The sequence below is a fragment of the Caretta caretta genome, chromosome 10 (genome assembly GCF_965140235.1).
Source record: "Caretta caretta isolate rCarCar2 chromosome 10, rCarCar1.hap1, whole genome shotgun sequence".
Lineage (NCBI taxonomy): Eukaryota > Metazoa > Chordata > Testudines > Cheloniidae > Caretta > Caretta caretta.
Genome location: NC_134215.1, coordinates 57,789,310 through 57,812,380, shown reverse-complemented (window position 1 = coordinate 57,812,380; position 23,071 = coordinate 57,789,310). Strand labels below are relative to the sequence as shown.

The 23,071-nt window shown below is 41.6% G+C and overlaps 1 protein-coding gene across 4 annotated transcripts in view; it reads left to right on the top strand.

The window, feature by feature from the left end:
* The window catches only part of CHRNA7 (cholinergic receptor nicotinic alpha 7 subunit), a 120,339-nt gene that overhangs the window by 57,905 nt on the left and 39,363 nt on the right, over positions 1-23,071 (top strand). For all 4 annotated transcript variants that reach the window (XM_048867337.2, XM_048867335.2, XM_048867338.2 and 1 more), the window contains one exon: positions 15,694-15,738. In XM_048867337.2, coding sequence (XP_048723294.1) covers positions 15,694-15,738 — 45 coding nt within the window. The remainder of the gene's footprint in view (positions 1-15,693; positions 15,739-23,071) is intronic.

The following is a 23,071-nucleotide window of genomic DNA, read 5'->3' as shown; positions in this document are numbered from 1 at the left end:
GATGAGGCCCTCACCCTGGCAAATTCCAATGAACGTCAGTGGTGAACAAGAAGGATAATGAGAGTTTGCGGAATAAGTATGGTGTAAAAACTAAGGCCCAGATGTTGCTTTTCTGATCTCAGCATCGAGGGAGCTCTCTCTTTGTGGATATCCCATCTCTACGCTGAATAGGGGTGGGGGTGTTTCCACCATGGCAGTATTTTTCCATTCCTCCACCATAGGGCAAAGAATCTATGTGAAAAGAGGGACCAGGGATGGCGAACATAGCAGAAAAGTCAATACAGTAAGAGGCTATTGCAAGTTTCTTCAGGAGCCTTTTTGCACTAAGGAATCAGTGATGTTGTCTGAGAGCATGACAGAATTGCAGGGCCCAGAGCTGCTTCAGGTCCCAGTGCAGATAATTCTTTATCCTTGGTGTGCCCAAGATCTGCATGAATCCTAAAAGATCTTTGTATTTTTGCTGCAATTTTGTGCTAAATCTCTTCCATGGGAGAAGGAGAGTAGCGGGGAGGAAGAGACAAAGCTTGCCCCTGAAATAGGGGTGATTAGTGTGTGTGTGGAGCCTTGTGGAGTTTCTGGGTGCCTAAGGTGGTGTTACCACATGAGCTGTCTCTGAAAAAGAGTGTAGAATATTATCTGTAATTAAGGACGAATAAAGCAATCTGAGGCCTCTAACTCTTGCTCCAAACCCAAAGTGATCCTGAACCAAGCTTTGACATAACTTTGGTTAAGTTTTCCTCATTGTTTTGAAAAGATATTTTATATCTACAAAGAGGGAAAAAACAAACAAAAAAGACCCTTCCTATCAGCCCCCCCCAAAGAAGCAAAAACAGTGAATCCAAAAATGAGGATAGAAAATGATAGCTTTAGAACCTTTAAAGCTTTTCTGTTCCAACATATAAAGTGATTTCAGTATATCCTACATTGGATGCACATGCATAACTATCAGTGGTAGTGAGTGACACACACTAGCAGTGTAGTGGAACAGTTCAGATTCAGAGCTTTGGTGTTTGATGACTCTGTAGCTCATACACTAAAAAGATTTTGGTTTTCCATAGGCTGCTAAGGGCCCAGTCCACCAAACACTAAGAAGCATGGGGATTGCTACTTTGCATAGTTTGATAGCAAGCCTGCTATTAAGTAATTGCAGGATCAGACTTTTACACAGTGGCCTGCGGGGAAAGCTGAATCTTTCCGGTGGATGGACTGCACAGTAATTAAAGATTGAAGCCCTGGATCCAAACTGTCCCCAGGCTGCTTTTGTCTACCCACCGTATTTTTTTATATTTGTGCCCTTTTGGGGTGACACTTTGTGTTACTTGGCTTTGTTTCCCAGCCTTTCTCTTCTCCTTCTCCCTATTAACACATGCAAACCTCTGGAATTGGTGAAAGCACATGTGGTACTCTCAGCTGCAGCAAGGTGAGCTATACCTGCAGTGCAAAAGATTACACTTGTGAACATGTTTACAGTAGTGCTGAGTATTGTGATTGGCTGTAGTAGCAGTTTTGCAAAACAAGCCTTTTGCTAGCACTTTAGCTCGTAGAGAAGATGGACACTTTTAATTTTTTTTTTAGAGTACCCAAGATAAAACTCTTCACAGAAAGAATTAAAGATGTCATACCATGACTTCACACTGAGAATTGTGTAGGGTATTTTATGGGTTAAAGCACTCTTCTTCTTCTGCATGGCATAAAGGGCATCAGTAATAATAAGTATTCTTTCATGCATGTTTAACTGAAAACTGTCATTTTAAGACAACTTGGAAGTTATTTTGTGTGTGTGTGCACGTGTAAACCACACTTGCGCACCCACATACTATATATATGTATAATTTTATATATTATAATTTCTATGCATACATTAACAACTTTTATTCTCAGGAGCAAAATAACTGAGTTACGTCATTTACTAGAGTAGTTGCTGCTCACACATGCTAATATCCTATTTTACAAAGATTGTGTATTGAGAATGAGCTGGAGGCAGCTGTGCACGCTGCCTATAGACTATAATTGAATTAAGCCCAAGGGCCTTCAGAGTTTAATGGAAAGGTTTTTCTTTTTAGACTTAGTTTTTTAAAAAGTTTCAATGTTTTTTAACATTTATTTTAATACTTCAATAAAATGTGCAACTAAATTGAACCACAGAACAACCACCAAGTATTGTTAACAATAATGGAGACATTTTCAGGGTAGATTGTATGAATTTTCCAGCAAGACTCCCATTAATGTTACAGGAGGCACATGGCTCAATCCTGAGGACTGGTGTAATATTTTATCTAGTGTTAAATGGTCTGATTAAAGCCAGAGAGATTCAGAGTTGAAAGGATGTGAGAGTCACTGAGTCCAGTACAACCCTAGCAGAAAAGTTGCCCCATGCCTGAATTTGGCCTTGTATGTAGAATGTAGAAGAGGAAAAAAGGTGATGTCTTGGATGCCTTCAACTTCCACTCAGGGGTTAGAGTGGTTGGGTTTAGAGTGGCCAGCGGCTTTCAGGAGACATTCAGCACTTCACAATCTGCTCCAGCACTGCCAGATGCATCAGGTATTCACTTGGCTTCAGAGGAAACTCCTTTTACACCAGAAGCCTAGGATGTCAGGGTTGGGGGAGCAACCATGAAAGAGGTGAAATATACAGCAGGTTGGGCTGTATAGTAGCTCACCTGCTTAATTTCCGTTTGTGAAAGGTTGTGTCTTTTGCTGTCATTTTTAGAGCTTAAGACAGTGATGGATTCTCAAAACTGTTGCTGTTGCAACATAGTTAAGGCTGTGTTACAGAGTTCCCTTTTAACAGAGCTTTAAACCTGCGTAGACTGTTGGTCCTTCATCAGTTGAAACTGAGCTGATCATAACACGTCTTCCAATCTTCTCTTGCTCTGGCCATCCTTTGCCATGCTTGTCCATATCTCCATGTTAGGAAATCATCCCACCTCTTTGGAGGCCAACCGCGTGGCCGTTTCTGTTCTCGCGGATACCACTCGGATATAGCTGTGGTCCATCTGTTGTCGCTGAGTCAGGCCGCATGTCCCGCCCACCGCATTTTGCTGAGCCTGCTTTCAACAACAACGTCTCACACTCCAGACTGCTACCTAATTATTTTGTTGGGGATGTGATCACGGAGCGAAATGCCCCAAAATGTTCGTTCCATTGCCCTCTGTGTGACAGACAGTTGATGTTCTTCAGTCTTTGTCAGTGACCATGTTTCACTGCTATATAACATCGCTGGAAGCACGGTCAAGTTAAAAAGATTTGCACAAGTTGTTTTGCTGATCTTTCCTTGTAGGATGTCCTTCATATTGTTGAATGCGCATCATCTAGCTTTTTTTCTGCGCGACAGTTCGCCTTTCTGATCATGGTGCATGTTGACTTCCTGGCCCAAATGTATTTATCAACCTCTTGAATCTGCTCTCCTCCAAGAGTTATTTGGGTTCTTGGCAGAACATCTGATGTCATGTATTTCATTTTCGACCGGTTCATTTTTAATCCGACTTGACTACTTTTCGCATTTAGTTCTTTAAGCATTCCCTCAAGCTGGGCTGTATTTTTGGCTATCAGCACTATATCATCTGTGAACCTGAGATGGTTTAGCCGCTCGCCACTTATATTAATCCCGCCTTTCAAGTCTGCTCGTCGAAAAACCAATTCAAGACAGGCTGTGAATAATTTTGGTGAAACTGTATCTCCTTGTTTCACACCTTTCTCAATGGGGATTTGGAGGGGAGTATCGAACAACGATATGTCCGTGCTGCAGCCAGAGTTCTCTTCCTTTAGTAATGTGATGTATTTCGCGCTGATGCCCTGTTCTGAAAGAACTTCAAGAACGGCGTTAGTCTCTATGCTGTCGAACGCTTTCTTGTAGTCCACGAAGGCAATGCACAAAGGGAACTTGTATTCCCTTGAACGCACTAGTAGTTGGTTTAGAGTGAGGATATGGTCTATCGTGCTGTAATTCCTTCGAAAGCTGGCCTTCTCTCTAGGTTGCTGTTCATCCAGGTTTCCCGACAGTTGATTTGTTATTATTTTAGTGAACAACTTACAGATATGCGAAAGCAGACAGATTGGGTGATAGTTCTTTAGATTTTTCTCGATCGCCTTTCTTATGCAGCAAGATGGTATTGGACTCTTTCCAACTGGATGGTATCTTCTGGATTTCCAGGTAGCGGCTGAATCTTTGGGTGAGAGCTTTCCAAAGTTCCTGTCCTTCCGCCTTAAGCACTTCTGCTGTCAGACCGTCCTTGCCTGGAGCCTTCCTCTCTTTCATTTGATGGACTGCGTGACGGACTTTGCTAATGAGAACCAGGAGTATGTATTCATTGGTTTGTTGAAGTGATGGCATTGGGACGTCTATACGGGATGCAAACAGCTGATCGCCTCCATCTCTGTTCGATCGGTTACTGATTCTCCTTCCCTGTTCTTCAAAGCCGATAATGATGACCTGTACAACGCCAGTTCCCGATTGCATTTTTGGAGACTTTTACGATCTTTAGCAGCCTTTAGGAGCTTTTCGGTTCCAAATTTCTCGAAGTCTTCCTTCAACTTTATTTGTATGAGCTTGCAGAGAAGGGAGTACTCAAGCCTGTCGCTGCCATTTCTTTTAATTTCCTTCCTCTTCTCCAGTAAAGTCTTTGTATTCTCAGAGATTCTTCTGCTAGCTCTTCTTGGTCTTTCAGGCTCAGCTGATTTCATACACCGTTTCAGTCTCTTACTGAAGTTCTCATAATCGTTGTCGCAGTCTTCCAGGAGGCTCGAATCTTCCCTAGAAATGTTTCCCTTCAGGATTGCCTCATCGAAAGCTACCGGTTGGTGCCTTCTGTTTGCCATACACAGCTCCTTTTTCTCCACCTTCACAATGAACATGAGTTTGGCTCTCAGTAGGTGATGATCGCTACCGATACTGAATGATGGCACTTCTGAAATATCCTGCACGATGCGTCGTCTATTGATCAGAAAGTAATAGATTTCATTTTTTGTCTTTGCGTTTGGTGCAATCCAGGTCCATCTTCTGTTGGCCTTCTTTCGGAACCAGGTGTTACCAATGAACACTCTCCTCGTCTCTGCCAATATAGCTAGTCGTTCTCCTCGCGCGTTTCGTTCTCTGATACCGTACCTTCCTATGAACTTTTCGCCCTCTCTCCCTCTTCCAACCTTGGCATTAAAATCTCCCATCACAATCGCATATGTGGAACTCTGAGTGGGGGTTTTCTCCAGTTCCTGATAGAATCCTTCCACATCATCATCTTCGCATGCACTTGTGGGAGCATAGATCTGGATGATTTTGAGAGTACTATTTCAGTTCAATCAGAGGTAAAGCACCCCGATATGCAATTACTTCAAATGGCATGAGACAATTTTCAAAGACCATTCCTTGTTTATGATGCATTCGACTCCTCCAACTGTACTTGTGCCTTCTCCTTTTCCTAGAATGACCGTGCTTCCGTCCCTCCAGCTGACCTCCATCTCCTTTTGTCGTGTTTCGCAAACACCCAGCACATCGCAGGCTGTTCTTGCCTTTTCCTCCATGAGATGGTTTATTGATTCCTCCCTCATCAGTGTTCTGCAGTTATAAGTGCACACTGAGAGACTTGTCCGGTTTCCTTTTGGCAACCTGGCACCTGAGATTCTTTGCAGCCTCTCGTCATTTGAATGCCTCACTGCTTCTGGAGTGGGGATCGAGGAACATGCAGAGAACTGAGACTTGGTTTTCCATATTATTTTATCCATTATTTTCAGCCATCCACTGGCTGGGCTGTCAGTGGCGCATTTACCTCCTCAACTTAGCTAGCTTACAGCCTCAGAAAGAGGGATTATACGCCCCTCACAGAGGAAGCAACCCCCTTGCTGGGCTGACAGTCTGACACCTTGATAGCATGGTTAGACCTGCCGGAGAACGCACTCTGCTATCATTGCTGTCGAACAGCCAGGGTCACTGCTGCACCATGTTGAGGCATCGAGGTAGGATTTGCAGCAGTTTAAACCTATGTTATGCAAAAATATCTTATTGGAATTACAAAACCCAGAATATAGAATCTAAACTTTGAGTATGATTTGAATTTTTCTTGGTGATTTGATGAGAAATGAATCGATACAGAAAGAATAATAGTTTAAAAATCACCCCTTTTCACAGTTTTTTCACTAGATTGTCTCATATTTATTTGTACCCCTTTTGCAAGAAATCTAAAGTACTCTGGGACCTGTCCTTTGTCCATACCATTCCTCCTCATGCACTGTTTCTTAGTATATTAATTACATTGGTAGGGTTTGTCTACAGAAGATTTTAGACATAATGGTAAATATGTTCTCCAAACCGAACGCCCAGATTGACTGTTGACAACACATTAGTTGATTACTGTTTTAGGTAGATATGCTGGAGGGTAGGGATAGGGTACAGAGTGACCTAGACAAATTGGAGGATTGGGCCAAAAGAAATCTGATGAGGCTCAACAAGGACAAGTGAAGAGTCCTGCACTTAGGACAGAAGAATCCCATGCACCACTACAGGCTGGGGACCAACTGGCTAAGCAGCAGTTCTGCAGAAAAGGACCTGAGGATTACAGTGGATGAGAAGTTGGATATGAGTTGCCAAGAAGGCTAATGGCATATTAGGCTGCATTAGTAGGAGCATTGCCAGCAGATCAAGGGAAATGATTATTCTCCTCTATTCGGCACTGGTGAGGCCGCATCTGGAGTATTGCGTTCAGTTTTTGGGGCCCCCACTACAGAAAGGATGTGGACAAATTGGAGAGAGTCCAGTTGAGGGCAACGAAAATGATCTGTGGGCTGGGGCACATGACTTATGAGGAGAGGCTGAGGGAACTGGGCTTGTTTAGTCTTCAGAAGAGAAGAGTCGGGGGGAATTTGATAGCAGCCTTCAACTACCTGAAGCGGGGTTCCAAAGAGGATGGAGCTAGGCTGTTCTCAGTGGTGGCAGATGGCAAAACAAGAAGCAATGGCTTCAAGTTGCAGTGGGGGAGGTCTAGGTTGGATATTAGAAAACACTATTTCATTAGGAGGGTGGTGAAGCACTGGAATGGATTACCTAGGGAGATGGTGGAATCTCCATCCTTTAGAGATTTTTAAGGCTGAGCTTGACAAAGCCCTGGCTGGGATGATTTAGTTGGTGTTGGTCCTGCTTTGAGCAGGGGGTTGGACTAGATGACCTCCTGAGGTCTCTTCCAACCCTAATCTTCTATGATTCTCTGATTCTATTTAGTTATTGTTTATTTTTTGGTTTGTATGTATAACCAACATTCAATGACCCCTCTATCTAACCATGTTAGTTGGCTATGTCCTGTACTTTAGCAGTTGTCAGTCGGATTAGAAATAACATTCATTAAAACAAAGACTTTGGTAGGGTCTGTTTAATTAGTGAAGGGGGAGGTGGTAGTTGTTGGTGTGTGTGTGTGTGTGTGTGTGTGAGGTTAAACATTCCCTATCTCTAAGTGATAGAGAAATTTCTAGCACTCAGCTCCATGTAGACTTCTAACAGGAGTAAAAAAGTTTCTTCCCGGGGGAGAGAAGAGACCAACCCTATCCAGTCCACTCACTCATCCGCCCACCACACTGTAGCCTAGGGAAAAGTTCCCTGGGCTGGGAAAGGGGAAACCAGAAATTCACATCTCATCTCTTCTAATCTTATCCACTGCATTCCTTTCCATTTTCATATTGCCTGCAGTGCTATCAGTTATACACTACATAAGGTGCTCACCTCCAGATAACAAAAAGTAAGCATTCCCTCACTTCATTAAACTTTGACTCAAATGCAAAACCTTAACAGCTACCTCAGCAGTGTTAATTTCCTAACTGCACGGAATGTGCTGTTATAAAAGCATACGAGGTCACTGTTAGGTTTCGTGTTAGAATGCAAGTTTGATGAAGATGGGGTACATATTTCTTTTGAATATCTGTTGGAGATGGAGGTACTGGAGTTCATTATTGATAGTGCAGAAAATGTGGAAGTAGAGAGGAATGCACAGTATTTTCCCTTAATCTCTTATTTCCATTTGGATGGATGGTGTTTGTCCTGCCACAGCATTAACTACCGTTATATCTATGGCTCCAATATAATCCCCATCACAGCACAATCTGAGCATCTGACCGTCTTTAATGGATTTATCCATACAATACACCTGTGAGGTAGGAAGTGCTATTCTCCCCATTTTACAGATGGGCAATTGAGGCACAGAGAACCTCACTGATTTGCCCAAGGTCACACAGGAAGTCTGTGGCAGATCAGGGTCTGGGCTAGTTCCCTGGCCACTGGACCTTTCTTCGTCTCCAAACAGGTTTTGTTTGCTAATTTTAAGAGGGGCTCCTATAAAAGTTGAAATGTTACGGATGAGTTAGCTTCACACATCCTCTGCGTACTGCTTTCAGGATCAGGGAAATCATCCCAACCTGTTTAGTTTTGTGGCAGAACTGCAGCAAGGGGCTTTTAGCAGCCACCTCCAGCACATCGCTACGAAAATAAATTTATCTGTTTATGTCTCATATGGCCTGAAAGCTTCAGTGAACCTCAGCTTCCTCTTGACAATAGCTTGGTATGACCTTGTCACAAAACTATCAATTAGAAGCCAAGGAGCAGCACAGAGTGTAAATAGGATTTTTAGTGTCTTTTTGCCAATTGCAATTGATTTTTAGGTGGGTCTAAATCAGCCTCCAACCTTAATTATGAACAGTAAAGGCTGTGGAGGCTGAAGGGATCAGACATTAATTCTGTCTCTTTCACTCTGCTGAGGTATAGTACATAGGAGGAAAACCTCACTCTATTAAGTGGTAAATTCATTAACTAGAGAACATTGTTAGGGTTTCAAAAAAGAAGGAAAAAAACGTCATTAGGTGCCAATTATTTAACCTAGTGGGTCAAAAGATGCTTCAAATATTTAATTAGGAAGTGCTGAGACAATGACATAAGAGAGAATGAAGTGAATAACCTACTTGAATATTATCCTGCTAAAACCTGTAAATAAGTGACAGTATAGAATAAGAAATTGATAGTTGTGGTATTGGTGGCCAGCAACTGGCTGAAACAGTCTTGTCTCATTATGATTTGCTGCTTGGGAGCTCAGCATTTTTCTATAATGAGATATGGCTTACAGTGTTTTTAAAAAAATCCTTTACCATACGGTGCAATTGATCCAGTACAAGGAGGCCTTTCTTGGTGGAGTCTGGAAGCAAGCTGTGTCATTAAAAGAAGGGAGAAACCTTTTAGTGGATCATCTTTGCAACTTTTAATGACGTGAAAAATTAGCATTTAAGAGGCTTGATGTGGTCGGTCAGCAAACACTGAACAGGCTTCCTTCTCAAAATCATTGGCTGAAATCCTGGCCTTGTTGAAGTCACTGGGAGTTTTGCTATTGACTTCAGCATGGCCAGTATTTCACTCATTTACTTACATTAAAATAATGTGTGGAGTGCAAGTGAAAACTAGTATCCTAGGTAATTCACAGTTAAGGTTCCAATGTCCATTCGAACTTACTAGCCCTGTATATAAGCATTATAATGGTTGGTCTTTCCAATATGGGGTCCAAGAGTGCTGGGGCTAAGATTTTTCTAAGTGATTAGTGATCTTGGGTGCCAATTTTTGGATGTTCAACTTGAGCATCACCTTAAAAGTGCTTCTGGGAATCAGGTTTCTTTATGGCGTGTCAAGTTAGAGACCCATAAACTGAGTTACTCCAAAATCATGAGTCACTTTTGAAAATCTTGGTCTGGGAGAATATGTTTCTGAAACAGGCATTCAGTGATTTTTGAAAAATTACGTTTTCACAAAACGTTACATTTTTCATCACAACTGAAACAGTCCAAAGAGTTAACACAAGTTTTTTTTTTTTAATAGAGGAATTGTAAAAAGGATAACAAATGTATTGAGAAGAACTGGTTGGAAAGGCACCCAAGAAGTGTGATTGCACCTCAATAGCTTCATTTCTTAAAGTAAACTTAAAAGCTTACTGGTTCTATAAAATGTTTGAATTGCACTGCAGCACAGTTCAGGGGAGCATTCAGCCTTTTTAATTGTATGGCTTGCGGAATTGTAAATTATTGCTTGATTATGGTTTGTTCTACCATACATTCAAGCAGGGAATAAGAATCAGGCAGTAAATTATTATTCAGTCGTATTACTGGTCACTATTTGGATATTAGTGGAGCTACAGTTTGGTTTATATAAGAGTTACATTTATTCATATGTTTAGTGCATGTTTTCTGTAAGTAAGAAACACATTGTGAGGAATCAAGCTTCTGTTGGAGCTTTGTTATCACTAAACGTTGCATAAAGCCTTCACATTCTGATAGTTTTAATAGAGTGAGTGATACCATTCCAAAACAGCCCACCAGCAAGTGCTGAAAATGTTCTGAATGTCTGAATAGCTCCCCGTTCAAACCACTTGACATCACAGTGTACACATTTTCTTTGTGCAATTGCTAAGAAAAACAGATGGGAACTTTTATGACTAGATTGACATAAACCCAATGCAGGAGAAGAAGGCTCTCGCTCATCTTCTGTGCTGCTGCATTAGGATTACATGGATTATAGTAGGGGCTGCGCAGCCAGTGTTCTCCCGGGGCATCGGTGGAAGTGGGTGGAGCCATGCTGTGACTCTCTCTCCCCTCTCACCTGTACCTCGTGCATTAGTCAGAAGAGTGAGCTGAGTGGAGTAAGCTGAACCCTGAAGAAGGATGAAGTAATTTACTTTCCTAGTAGACCAATAGGAGAGCTGGAGAGGAATTCTTTGTCTGTGAGACACAGAGCCTCCTGCAGCCCCGCTGACAGTGGTGCAGCTGCATGCTGCCCCTTACTCATGGCTAAGTGAGAAAAGCACGATCTAGCCCTTAATTCTGTTTTGGAGTGCATGGGCAGATGGATTGCCAGACACTGTCGTTAGGGAGAAAGTTATCCCGTTAGCATTCATCACAGAATTGCAGGTGGGTTCACTGCTCATCCTTTGATGTGCTTAAAATCTGAGACATGAATACTAGCTGGGCTCGTGCCCATTTGAAAGCTGGCTGGGTTAAGGCCCCTTATAAGGATGTTTGTTACATTTCCCTGTATCTTCTCCAAGTATGTTTTGTTGAAGGTGGAGGTTTTGGGAAGAGTAGAGCGAGGGTGTGATACTGGGTTTCCCAAAGAAAGTTAGCCTGAGAGATTGTTGAATGTTAAGAACAACAACAACAGAGGGAAGGGGGAGAGAAGGCAGTTCTATTACTGTTAGAAGTGTACATGGAGAAATTTCCAGCTTTCAGTTCCATCCCCATCCACTTAGGAACAGAGAATGTATAACCTCCCCAGCCTCACTGATCACAGTTACCTCCCTTTCATTACTTCCATAGGCCCAGCCTACTGTCATAATTAGCTTGAAAACAATTTACCCTGTACAGTATTGAATCGTTACTATTGCTATGAGTTTGGTAGCCAAAGGCTGCCACTAAATGAATAAAGTAACACTCTTTAGTGAGCTGAGCTGTTTGACCAATACTTTCTCCATAGTCACCACTCATCACACTATTATTCTTGTGCAGTGTTTCTCAGACTTTTGTATTGGTGACCCCTTTCACACAGCAAGCCTCTGAGTGCAACCCCCCCCCTTATATATTAAAACCACTTTTTTATATTTAGCACTATTATAAATGCTGGAGGCAAAGTGGGGTTTGGGGTTGGAGGCTGACAGCTTGCAACCCCCCATGTAATAACCTCACGACTCCCAGTTTGAGAACCCCTGTTCTTGTGTGATTTAAGGCCTGCATTAACTAAAGTAGCTAACATAGTAAACCCCCCCCCCCCCAAGTGAGTCATTTTGTTCCTGGCCTTGTTTTCTGTGTTGTTGTTTATGACACCTCCAGGTGCAATGTGAAGTCCTCTTTCCTTTTCATGTTAAAAACAATATTTGTAAGAGAAGCTCTAGAAATGGTTTGCCTCACTGCGTGCGACACTTTTCCCCCCAAGTAGTTGCTGCTAAAATACTGCAAAATGATGACAAATTTGAAATGTGATGGAGTTTGAGCAAAATTTCATGATCCATTTTAGTGTCAAAACATTTTGTTAAGAGGTTGTGCACAGCTGTGATGGAAAACAATGTAAATGTATTTTGCTGAGAAGCTGTTTTTTCAGAATTCATCCATCATATTCAAATGCATTGTTCAGCATGAGACACACACACAAAAAACCCTGAAGAATGTCCCCTCCCACGCCAATTGAAGCTGTTCGTGAGATTGCAGAGTAAAATGCAAAGCTTCTGAAACCGGAGAACTGCCAGTCTCCCCCTCTTTTTGATGAAAATCAGCCAAACCAATTTTAACTAAATTGTGTGAAATAATTTTCTCTAGGACAGGAATATTATAAACCAAGGTTCAGCCTGCAGTGAAGTTTTTACAGCTGAGTTACAATGCCTTGGAAGTTGGGGATTTATGATTAAACCACTGATGGGACCTTTAATATTGTGATACAAATGGGCACCGTTATGTTCAAATCCCCTCTTTCAGGTTCTGAACTTTTAAAATAACAAAATACACAATAGGCGGTCAGTGTGTTGCTTAGTGGTGCACATTCACTAGGCTAACAGTTCTGCAACAAGATTTCAACCAGCTACCTGCTTCTCTACTGCCTTGCACCTTGTGCAGCCATTTACACAGAGGAAAGTGCATGTAAAATGCTCCCAGTTCGAATTCACACACTGGTAGTGTCCTGCATATGCTTTTGCATGGCTGTTACAGACTAGACAAGGTGTAATTGGAATTTGTCTGCCCACCTGTGTTTAAAACGCATAGCCTTGAGAAAAGTGCTATGAGATCTTTAATTTATTTAGTGTGTGCATAGCTGTCTAGCCAAGCGATGGCATCTTCAGTGGCATGATGCAGTTCTTCTAGGCCACCGCTGAACCTAGTCAGCAGGCATTCATCGACAATGCGCGTCATCATCTGTGTTGCTGCACAAAGGGCTGTCACGAAGGGCTGCACAGCTGCACAAAGGGCTGTCACGAAGGCCCCAGCAATACTGGTTGGCTGCACAGAAACCGTTGCCCGGTCCGGAACCTGTTCAACAGGGACCATTGGCAACGGGACAGGTCAAAACCAGGTGGGCAAATTGTAGGGTTGGCAACAAGGGACTGGTTGGGGATTATAACAGATATCCATTCCTCTCGCCAGAGTGTTTCCGTCCTAACATCCTGGCGTGGCGGATGAAATCATAATGGACGACTTGATGGAAAACGTGCAGCTTGTGGTTTAAAAAGGTCATTGTGCCCCGGCAGGCTTGAGTTGGCGCATACTTTCCTCAGTAACTTGCTAGTGGCAACCTCTCGTCTGATATGAGGAGGAGCAATATTGCTCAGAACTGGGAGCCTCGGGTGTGGAGTCAGACACAGGGTGCTGGAGATGATACTGATCACAAGTTGTCAGAATCTTGATTTTACACCTCACCCAAAAGGTGGATAACACCAGTGAATAGAAAAGTATTTAAACTTTTTGATTGCAATATTGTGAATGATCCAGTGGACATAATTTCTTCATTAATTAATGAGTCAATGTCCACTGGAAGCTAGCCCTGTAATGCTACTGAGACTGGCAAACTCTCTGATAACACGGATAGGTGCTTGAGTGATGCATCACACAAATGTTACAGAGTAATAGCTGTTAATATCAATCAAGGACTGTTGTGAATCTCTACAGAAAAAGCAACATCTTTACTCAACCATCAGCTATATTTTTGGCAACCATAATAGCTGTTTTACTCTCAGAAGACATAACTTTAGCCTGCAGCAAGTACTGTACTTCTAGTATTGAAGGGTAGATGAGACAATTTCCTTCCCCCCTGCCCAGAAGACTCATAAATGACATAAATGTTTGCCTGTTGGAGGGAGTCTTGGATGAAAGGCAGGATTCACTGAATGAATGAGACAGAATATAAAGAGAAAGTTTTAAATTCTGCCACTGGCTGGGGCACAGATCCTATTGACTTTTATGGGGGCTAAGTACACTCATCTAGGGGGAGAATGGAGCCAGGCAGAATACTAATTAGGGGGTATTTTTATCTGAATTCTTTCATTTGCTTTTATGTTGTACATTCAGTTGTTGGGATCCCATGCGATTCAGTAACAGTTTCACACCTTTACTGATGTTCCTCTTTACACGTCTCCATTTGCTATTAAAATGTCATCTTCTCTGGCAGCTATAGCTAGTTTTACATGCTGTATAACTATTAATGCACTGCCCTGATCCCGCTACAGTTAAAGGTCTTTCAGTCCTTCCATTCATTCAAAAGTCTGCAAACCAATGGATTACAGATTAAATTGCATATATACATTTTCAGTTTAAGAAGACTCTTGTATGTAAAAATTTGAATACGGTTGTCTTTGGACATTTATTATTTGGTGAAGAATAAAACATAGATTACTTTTGCTTTTAAAATTGTAGAGGTTGTAGATGTATCATCTGGTTTGAGAGCCCTTTCACACTGTACAAGTGACTCTGGGATATGCTGTGGAATCTCCAAAGAGTGAATTCCCATGTACTTTGTTTGGTAGAGCTCAGGGGTGGGGGTGGGGGTAAAACTTATGGAGAGGGAGCTTCAGTTTGATTTAAGACAGAAAAGGCTGGGTGTTTTACATTCAGCTTAGAAAACAAATTCTAGTGATGGGAATTGGAGCTCAGTGTATCCCATTACCTTGATAGAATCCCACTGAGGCAGAAATACCCTGAGGAAGGTATGGTTGAGGGCTGAGTAATTGCTGATAGGTGCAGGGTATTGAGGTTACAAATAGTTATCCATGTCTGAGAACTGAGGAAATTATCTTTTTAGTTATCTCCAAAGTTAAGGCATTAGTTCTGCCACCTGTACTTGCATTGAGTAATAACTTTTTCTTGACCTGTTATGTTGTGTGTGCCCATTTAGGTAAGTTAGGGGCTATGCAGAGCTGCTACTCCCCATCCCAAACTGGTGGGTGGCCAGCCAAGTAACAGCTCCACCCCGTAGTACGTGAGGGAACTTTTCTGTGCCAGTATATTGAGGACCTATGCTGCTTCAGCGATAGGGCTGGTGCAAAGTACATTCACCTGCAGTGTGTTTGTGTAGACCTCTGCGACAAACTGAGATTTTTTTGAGTCTGTCTGGTTTCCAGGATGCTCTTGGGGCATTGTAGCAATGCACTTCCCCATACACAGGGTTTTGGTAAAACCATGATACATTGAAATCAACAGGACTCTGTACAGTAAGATACTACTTAGCATGGGTAAGAGTAGCAGAAACAGGCCCTAACCTTGCATAAATACCTATTTGCAATTATCCAGTTTTATTTGTTCATATTGTTTCTATAATTTGTGCATCCTGGTGTAACTCCATTTCCGATGTGTTAGGTTAACTAGTAGATGAGCAGCTTGTAAGCGAAGTTGAAATGGGCAACCTCTAATGCAGTTCGTTTTGCCTTTGCTCAGGGACAAACCAAGAAGAAACACTTCGGAGATGCCAGCAGTAGAGGGCTGTAGTAGCTTAAAAAGAAACACTCAAAAACTGTTACAGTGGGGTACAGAGAGTCATAACTGGTTTCACATAGCCTAGCAGGACATACTACTCAGGATCACTTTTATTGAAAGATACATTAACATAACGGCCTGACTATTTGATTTCACTAAAACTTCTCGAACAATGTTACCATAGTCCTTTCCTTGAACAAATGTTGAGTTGTTCATTTTTTTTTCTCTTCTCCCCAGGATGAAAAGAATCAAGTTTTAACAACCAACATTTGGTTACAAATGGTAAGTTGTGAAACATAAAATATCTCTTCAAATGCAGCTTTAAATGTGCTTTTCATTTTCCACAAATATAAAACCCACATTCATGTTGCTTGCAAGTTGTTGTTTGTTCTGAGACATACAGGACAGCTTTGAGGTGATACATCCTGTAGAATAAAGGATTCTGGGTTTAAGGTTTTAGACTGTCAGGAGAAGGACTTCACATCGTCTCATAGATACTTATAAAATTGTATGAGTTGTATTGTTGTACCATATCTGAAGGATTTATAAACTCAATACATTGCATTTGTTTCAGTCACTTTAAACACTGGATTACTGCAAGATATTGCAGTCCTAAGGGGTCCCAGGTAGTGATACTTACAGTATCGTAGAAAATGCACCCACTGCAACAAATCTGGTATCTTTTCTTAAATCATATTTGATAGTGAAAGAGAACATGAAATACAATTTCACACGTTTACATAAATATTTTGCCAACCTTGTCGATATAGTGAGTATTCTGAGACTCTCTAGACATTTCTTCTTATCCCAAAGGAGTTATTTATTCCTGTGGTCTGTTGCCATTCTCCTAAGGATATCAGTCTTTCCATGTTTGCTACTTTTACTGTCTTGTCTCTTTTTAGAAACTGCAAGAGGATTTTAATCAAATGCCTATGATTGCAAGTGATACCTAAAATAAATTCTTTATACATAGTACTGTGTCAAAAGTAACTGTGAAAAGAAAGGAATTATTTAGGTTGAATGTCCATAATGCCAAGACTTAGTTGCATGCAGAACATGGGTAATGGCACACACTGTCTCCAGTTGCCTAATGTTCAATTATGGGCACATTCATGCATTTTCCTTGTGCTCCTATTTGTTTTGTGAAGTATGGTAGGGTGCACATTTTCAAAATTTAGCCCTATCTTTAACTATGCTGCAGTGACAAATTCTTGACACAGAACCCTTACCCTGCAGTTACCATTAAATACCAAATTCTCTACTGATGTAAATTGGTGGATGTTAAATGATCGTAGTAAAGCTATGCTAATTTACACCATCAGAAAATCTGGCCCTATACAATTTAATTCTTGACATTATGGGAACAGATGGCAAATGGGCTTCACTCATGTTTTGACAATTGGAAGATACAGTGGAATTTTAAAAGGCATAACCTTGCGAGGGGTTTTTTTTTCCTTTTTTAATTTCACTAATGCCCATTCATATTTACTTTGATTTGACTTGTAATATTTTCCCATAAGCTTGGCATTAATGTAGGCTTTGGACTGACTCATTCCAAGTTGGAGCCATTGCCGTTTAATGGGCCCGGGCTGACACTGAAAGAGCAAAAGTAGGAGGATGAATGAAAGCAAGGAGAATTATTCACATGCTTTGGCACTTTCCTTTGGGTTTACATCACATCTCTGACATTTACAATTTTATATGGAAACAACAACACATAATTCCTTTCTGCTTCTACCACAAAGCTTGTGGGAACCACCTCCACTCACAATGTACTATAACTGTTTGCTCAGTCCTTATTTGGACAAAAGAAGGTCAGATAGGAGAGGGAGATTGCAGTGTCTGGTTTTTAGCAGGGGAGGCTATGAGCACAGATAGAGTGCTTTGCTTCTGCTCACACATGCAGAACAGGATGCTCACCTCCCTGGGCAGTACCTCCAGTGAGAGAGAGCCCTCAGGATTATTGTTTCTTGCTCTCCTGCCTGATGAGGCAGGGACTTCATACCACTAGATGGAGAGACTGCCATAGGTTGTCAGTGCTTCCTGAGACTGGGTTGGGGGAGGAGATGCGGAGCTCTCCCTCCACTTTCTGTAGAGGGGATAGGAACTTTCCTTTCCTTTAACTGCTGCTTGTAACAGAGAACCTGAACTCAAGTGGTAGTTTACAGAACAGTTTTATTGTTCAAAACAACTCTGTTGTGTCGGCAGAAATTTGATCTCTCTTGCTTTACTCAAAATGATAAACTCACTCAGTTTAATTCTTTCTCTGAGAGTCCATCTTTTTCCTTTTGCTATAACTTTTATAGAATGCCTCTCTCATTCTGGCAGATCTTAGGATACAAATGAAAGACAATTTTGGAAAGCTACTGAGGATAGTGTGATTGTTACATCTGTTCACAAAGAGAGGCTGATGTGGAGGAAGCAGTCAGCTCATGCTATTTACACAGTAGTTTTACAATAAGATCAAAATTGTCAAATATAATCTGTTTCCCGCTCTGAGTTGCAGTGACATCAGTCACTGTGATTTCTAAACACAGGATAAGAAACAATAGTTCATTTTCCAAAGACTATAATTTACTTATTTTGTCTTTTATGTTTCTCTTCTTCCTGTTTCCTTATTTTTTTGTTTTTTTTCCTAAGGGAATTCTTAATTCTTTTACACTGTCAGATTAAGTTTCTTTTCATTTATTTGTTCTTGTATTCTATATGGTGCAGGGAAGACACTAGTTCCCAGATCAGCTGTTTACTATCAATACTGTAACTGCTGCTTGTGGCCAATGTGTAGACTAAGTTTATATGAACAGTAGAAGAATCAATGTTGTAAGTGATTTTGTATGGCTAGTCTGATAACAAATAACAATACAATTCATAGATCGGCCTGATTCAAAACCCATTGAATTCAGTGGCCATCTTTCTATTATGTTATCTTGTGTGGATTAAGAAGAATGACTTTCACTGCATTTGTGTGATTCGACAATAAAAGGTGCTTATATTTCTGATTATAATTACTGATACCAGCAGTATCTGATATATGTTTATCTGTCCATCATCCAAGTGCCTAAATGCTAAGTGTTTATCTCTTGAGGTAAAAAATATAAACCTGATGTTTGCACATTAAACTCTTGCTCCTGCTTTACCTTAAGGGATATCCCCTTCCTACATGGAGATAGTCAAGAGTAACCCTGAATATCCTCTAGGTTACAGCAGGACCCAGGAGGGACTTCAGCTGGTCCCAGAGCTGCTCCCTATTTTCACGTGCACCAAGTATATCTTGGAGAATCTAGCCTCAAATTTTAAAAAGTGTGCACAATTTGGGTGTGCAAATGCCATAGTGCACATGCCTAAGGTGAATGCTCACAAAAGAGCACATGTTAGTGTGAAGATTTGACCCAGTTAGACTAAGTAAGAGGTTTCCAAACTCTCTTCCTAGTGTGGACCACATTTTAATGAATAGATTTTCTTTCATGGACCATCTCCTGCCCATTCATCATCACATCATGTCCATATGGCAACTACAGAAATTGCTTACTTGGAAAGTAGTAATAGGAAAATATTTAACGTCTAACTATCGTTTAATGCAATTTAGTAGCTGGAAATGAGAAGGAGAGCCAGCACCATGTAACCAGCCAGTTGCCTGGACAGCCACCAAGTGCTCTGTGTACCATAGTCTGGGAACCTCTGATCAAAATGAAATACAGAATGGATAGTACTTCCTATCAAAACAGCTTAAAATTAATTCCCTGAAGCCAGCAAGTACACATTGTTTTGAAAGGAATGTGGCAGCCACAAGGGCCGGGTTCAGTAGCTAGGTGCTCCTTTTCAACAATTCAACACAAAACTGGCTCAAGCCCCCACCCAGTGACCGGGGACAATTATACACCATGCCCTGGGTGCCTCTAAGAGGCACTACTTCCCCTCTCGCAAGCACAGAGTCTGAGCCCTGCTGGCTGCTTGCCACGCCTCTCCACCAGCTGCCCACACCTCTCCACCAGCTGCTGACTCATCAAGATGTCTTCAGGGCCCACCACTTAACACAGCTCTCACTGATTTCAGCTGTTAGTGGGGGAGCCTCACTGCTGGTGCACAGTGGGCAATGTCTTGCAATAGAGACACTATCCCAAAGTAGGTCTAATGCTTAGACTTAGATATCAGTGATTTCAGCTCTGCAGGGTGTAATAAGACTCTCAATTAGCTCTTTCATTATACCTGGAGAGAGGAAGGGTCAAATGGTGTCTAGGTCCCTTACAGAGGGCCCACACCACCAGGTACAAATACCTAGCCACACCTTTTCTCAACTGATTGGGCTTTGGAACCCATGTCCCCTGCCTAGTGAGTGCCGTTCAGTTGATGATGAGTCCCTCCATTGGCGTATGCCAGGTACAGTTCTGCTGCCCTCGGTTCACACAACAAGGATAACAACACTTTATTACGCCTGTCCCAATGACAAGGAGACTGGGGATCCAGCACCAGCCACAAGTGATCCTTTGGGCAAGAAATCCCATCATGCTGAGCACCTAGGCAAGGTGGGTGTGTCCATACAAATACAATCAGCTCCTGAAGTCCTTTTCGACTGCTTACTACTAGATGTCAGGGGAGAGCTCATTCATACTCTGCTTACACATGTAAAATATTTGTCCATGCTAGTAGACTCAATCAAAAATCCAGATGCAGGAATAGACTCAACATTGCTACACACTGCAAGAAGGGGAGGGACCAAAAAAAAAATCATATTTATTTTCACAAGGATCCGGAAGTTGACAAGTTAAAAATGACAAAAAGGTTTCAGGCATAATGCAGTTATTATAAAAACTGGCATAGGTAAGGTGCTTTAGCAGAAATTGGAAGACAGGAAATAATTGTTTAGCTTATGGAAAATGTGGAACTTGAGCAATTCAGACTGTTTGATTAAAAAGAATTGTTAGTGGAATAAGCAGGGCGGGGGAGGTCCCAAAGGTACTTAGATATCCTGGTTTAAGTCTACATCGAGCAACTGACATCTGTAGAGCTAAAGGAGCAAACAACATACTGCTTGGATCATTCGTCAGGCTGACAGTGTTATAAACAAATTAGCCAAAGGGTGAGAAGCACATATTTCAGCAAACTCTATAGCGATGACTATAGAAAAGTCAAAAGTGTCCAGTACATGGTGTCACATGTACAGCATGCAGCAAAACTAATCACTTTGAAACAGTGCTACTCTAACAACACAATTTTGTTAAGCCAAAATGTTTAAAAAAATAAAATAATCTTGAATGTGAGTAACAGGAGTCTGATTGGGGCAGCAGAATGATGAGGGAGGTAAACCCAAGTAGAATTTGTCTATCCCCTAAAGATTTAAACAAAGCAATTGGTTGTGACCCCATGAGAATGATAGATAATGTTTCCAGAATGCCCGAGGTAAAAATTTTTCTGTTCTAAATGCCTGTCAAAGGTTTTTGGCAAGTGCCATTGGATGATTAAAATTCCATATTGTGTGCATTTAATGTCCTGTTTAGAAAGTCTATGTTTAAAAGCCTGCCATTTGGCTTTGGAGCAGCCCTGCAAGTACTGAAGCATTATATGGGAGATATCTGATGGCTAGTTTGGGTGGAAGTTAATGCAGGGGAATGGGGGTTGTATAATGAAAGGTATGTAAAATGTCACAGAAACTATGAGAGAAATCAAATCAAGTTAAAGCAAATTGCCAATATGAGCTAAAAAGGAAATTGTCCACATGTTCAGTGAACACAATGTTAAACCTTACCAAAAAAATGTGGAAGCTCTTTGTGAGATAGAACTGCCACAAGGGAAAGATGCACTTCAAAGATTCATGGTATGCGCATGTATCATACTATAATCACCCCTTCCCACTGCGTACATGGGTACTACCTCTGCTTCCTGACAAAAATGCCAGTTGATATGGGGTGAAGTGCAAGCTCAGTGTCAAGAAAATAAAACACTTCAAAAGCTATTTGCATGCCTTACTTTGATTTAATCAACCTGTAAAGCTCTAAGTATGCAATTTCATGTGGCTTGGCAGCAGCGCTATTGGGAACAGGCCACCCCTAAGCCATTGCTGCCTTCTTGTAATAATAGTCTTTGATATTAAATGGTAACCAGGAAAATAACTTCTGTTGAGGCACCAATTCAGCAATAACTCTAAGCACGTGCTTAGGTGACTTAGGGCTACAAGGACCTACTAAGCCTAAAAGGTCTTCTGTACTGAATAATATTGAAGACGACTTTGAGGTTACTGTGACACACGTCATAATTCTGGCCACAAAAGCATATGACAGGCTAAAGCCTGAACCCCATTCAAATATAGCTTTGCAGAAGCTGAAGGAGACAATTGTACAAGAGTAAGCAGAAGAGAAGTCATTACCTTTTTGGGTTTATCATGATGAGCTAAGTGTATGAGAGGTCATTACACAGGAAATGCTAGAAAGGCTTCATAGTGAACATACTCATTTAAAAACCAAGGAAAGAGCCAGATCCGCATTCTAGATTCTTGTCTACAGCTAAGAAGCATACAGCCCAACTTGAAGCCACCTTTCTGCTCCCCCCAAATTTAGGTTGTCAGTGTGCCAGACTAGTCTCCCATTGTAAATTAGAGGAGCCCAAGGACCTCTCTAAATTACAATGGCTGCAAAGAGGATTTTTCCAAAGGGACTGTTATAGCAACTAAGAAATGCTAGATAACAGGAAAGCCGCTGGTCATGTCCCTCGTTTTCTGTGCTGTCTAGAAGGAGCTATTAGGAACTGCTGTGCCAGTTGTGCCACTGGAAGATTCCCCTACATTGGGGTGATCCGCTGGTGGCTGGCTAGGCCAGCTTTAGGGCTTCTTTGTGCTGGCAGTGTGGTGCAACGTGGCTACAGTGCAGGCGATAACGTGGCCCATCCTTTTGTTGGATAAGCATGTCGGTATCACAGATGTAGTCTCAAAATTTGATGTATGTAAAAAATATAAATTGTAGTATTCCCAAGAGCTGTTATTGCCACGCAGTTCAAGATTGAGGTGGTCTTTTCCCTCTCAAAGTTGTTGACCAGTTGGTGTGCAGCTATTCTTAGAATAATAGTCAAACATGAGCCAAACACATCGTGGGTTTGAGTCTGCCACACTTATTCATGCTGCGCAGGACGTAACGGAGCGCGGTTTCAATATTAAGATGCACGTTTATGGAAAAGCACAGTTTAAATCTGATTTTAAGCTGTTTACTCCCCTCTCCCCCCAAATGTCCTGTCTGCTGATTACCACAAATTGTGAGCGAGCTGCTTGCAGCTTAGTGGTCAAAGGGATTGTCTTGTTTATGGAGAGCAGTAGCGGGTCTTGAAACCCTGACCCATTTATTGGAATTTTTCTGAATTTTCGTCTGGATGTTTCCATGTGATGTGTCTGGGCCAAATATAGTGAGAACAACCTTGCTCGTGGCACAAAACCAGGACAGCAGCCGTGCACGCACAGTTTTTAAAAACCAAGTGAATTGAACTTTTGCAAACCTCTGGAAAGATTTGTGTGATGTTTCTGGCCAGTTATTTTATCCAATTTTGACTCATTTCCTAAAAAATGGTCACTAAAATTATTGCAGTCAAAGTGTGATACAGTTGATGATGGGAGATGAGATCCCTGACATTAATG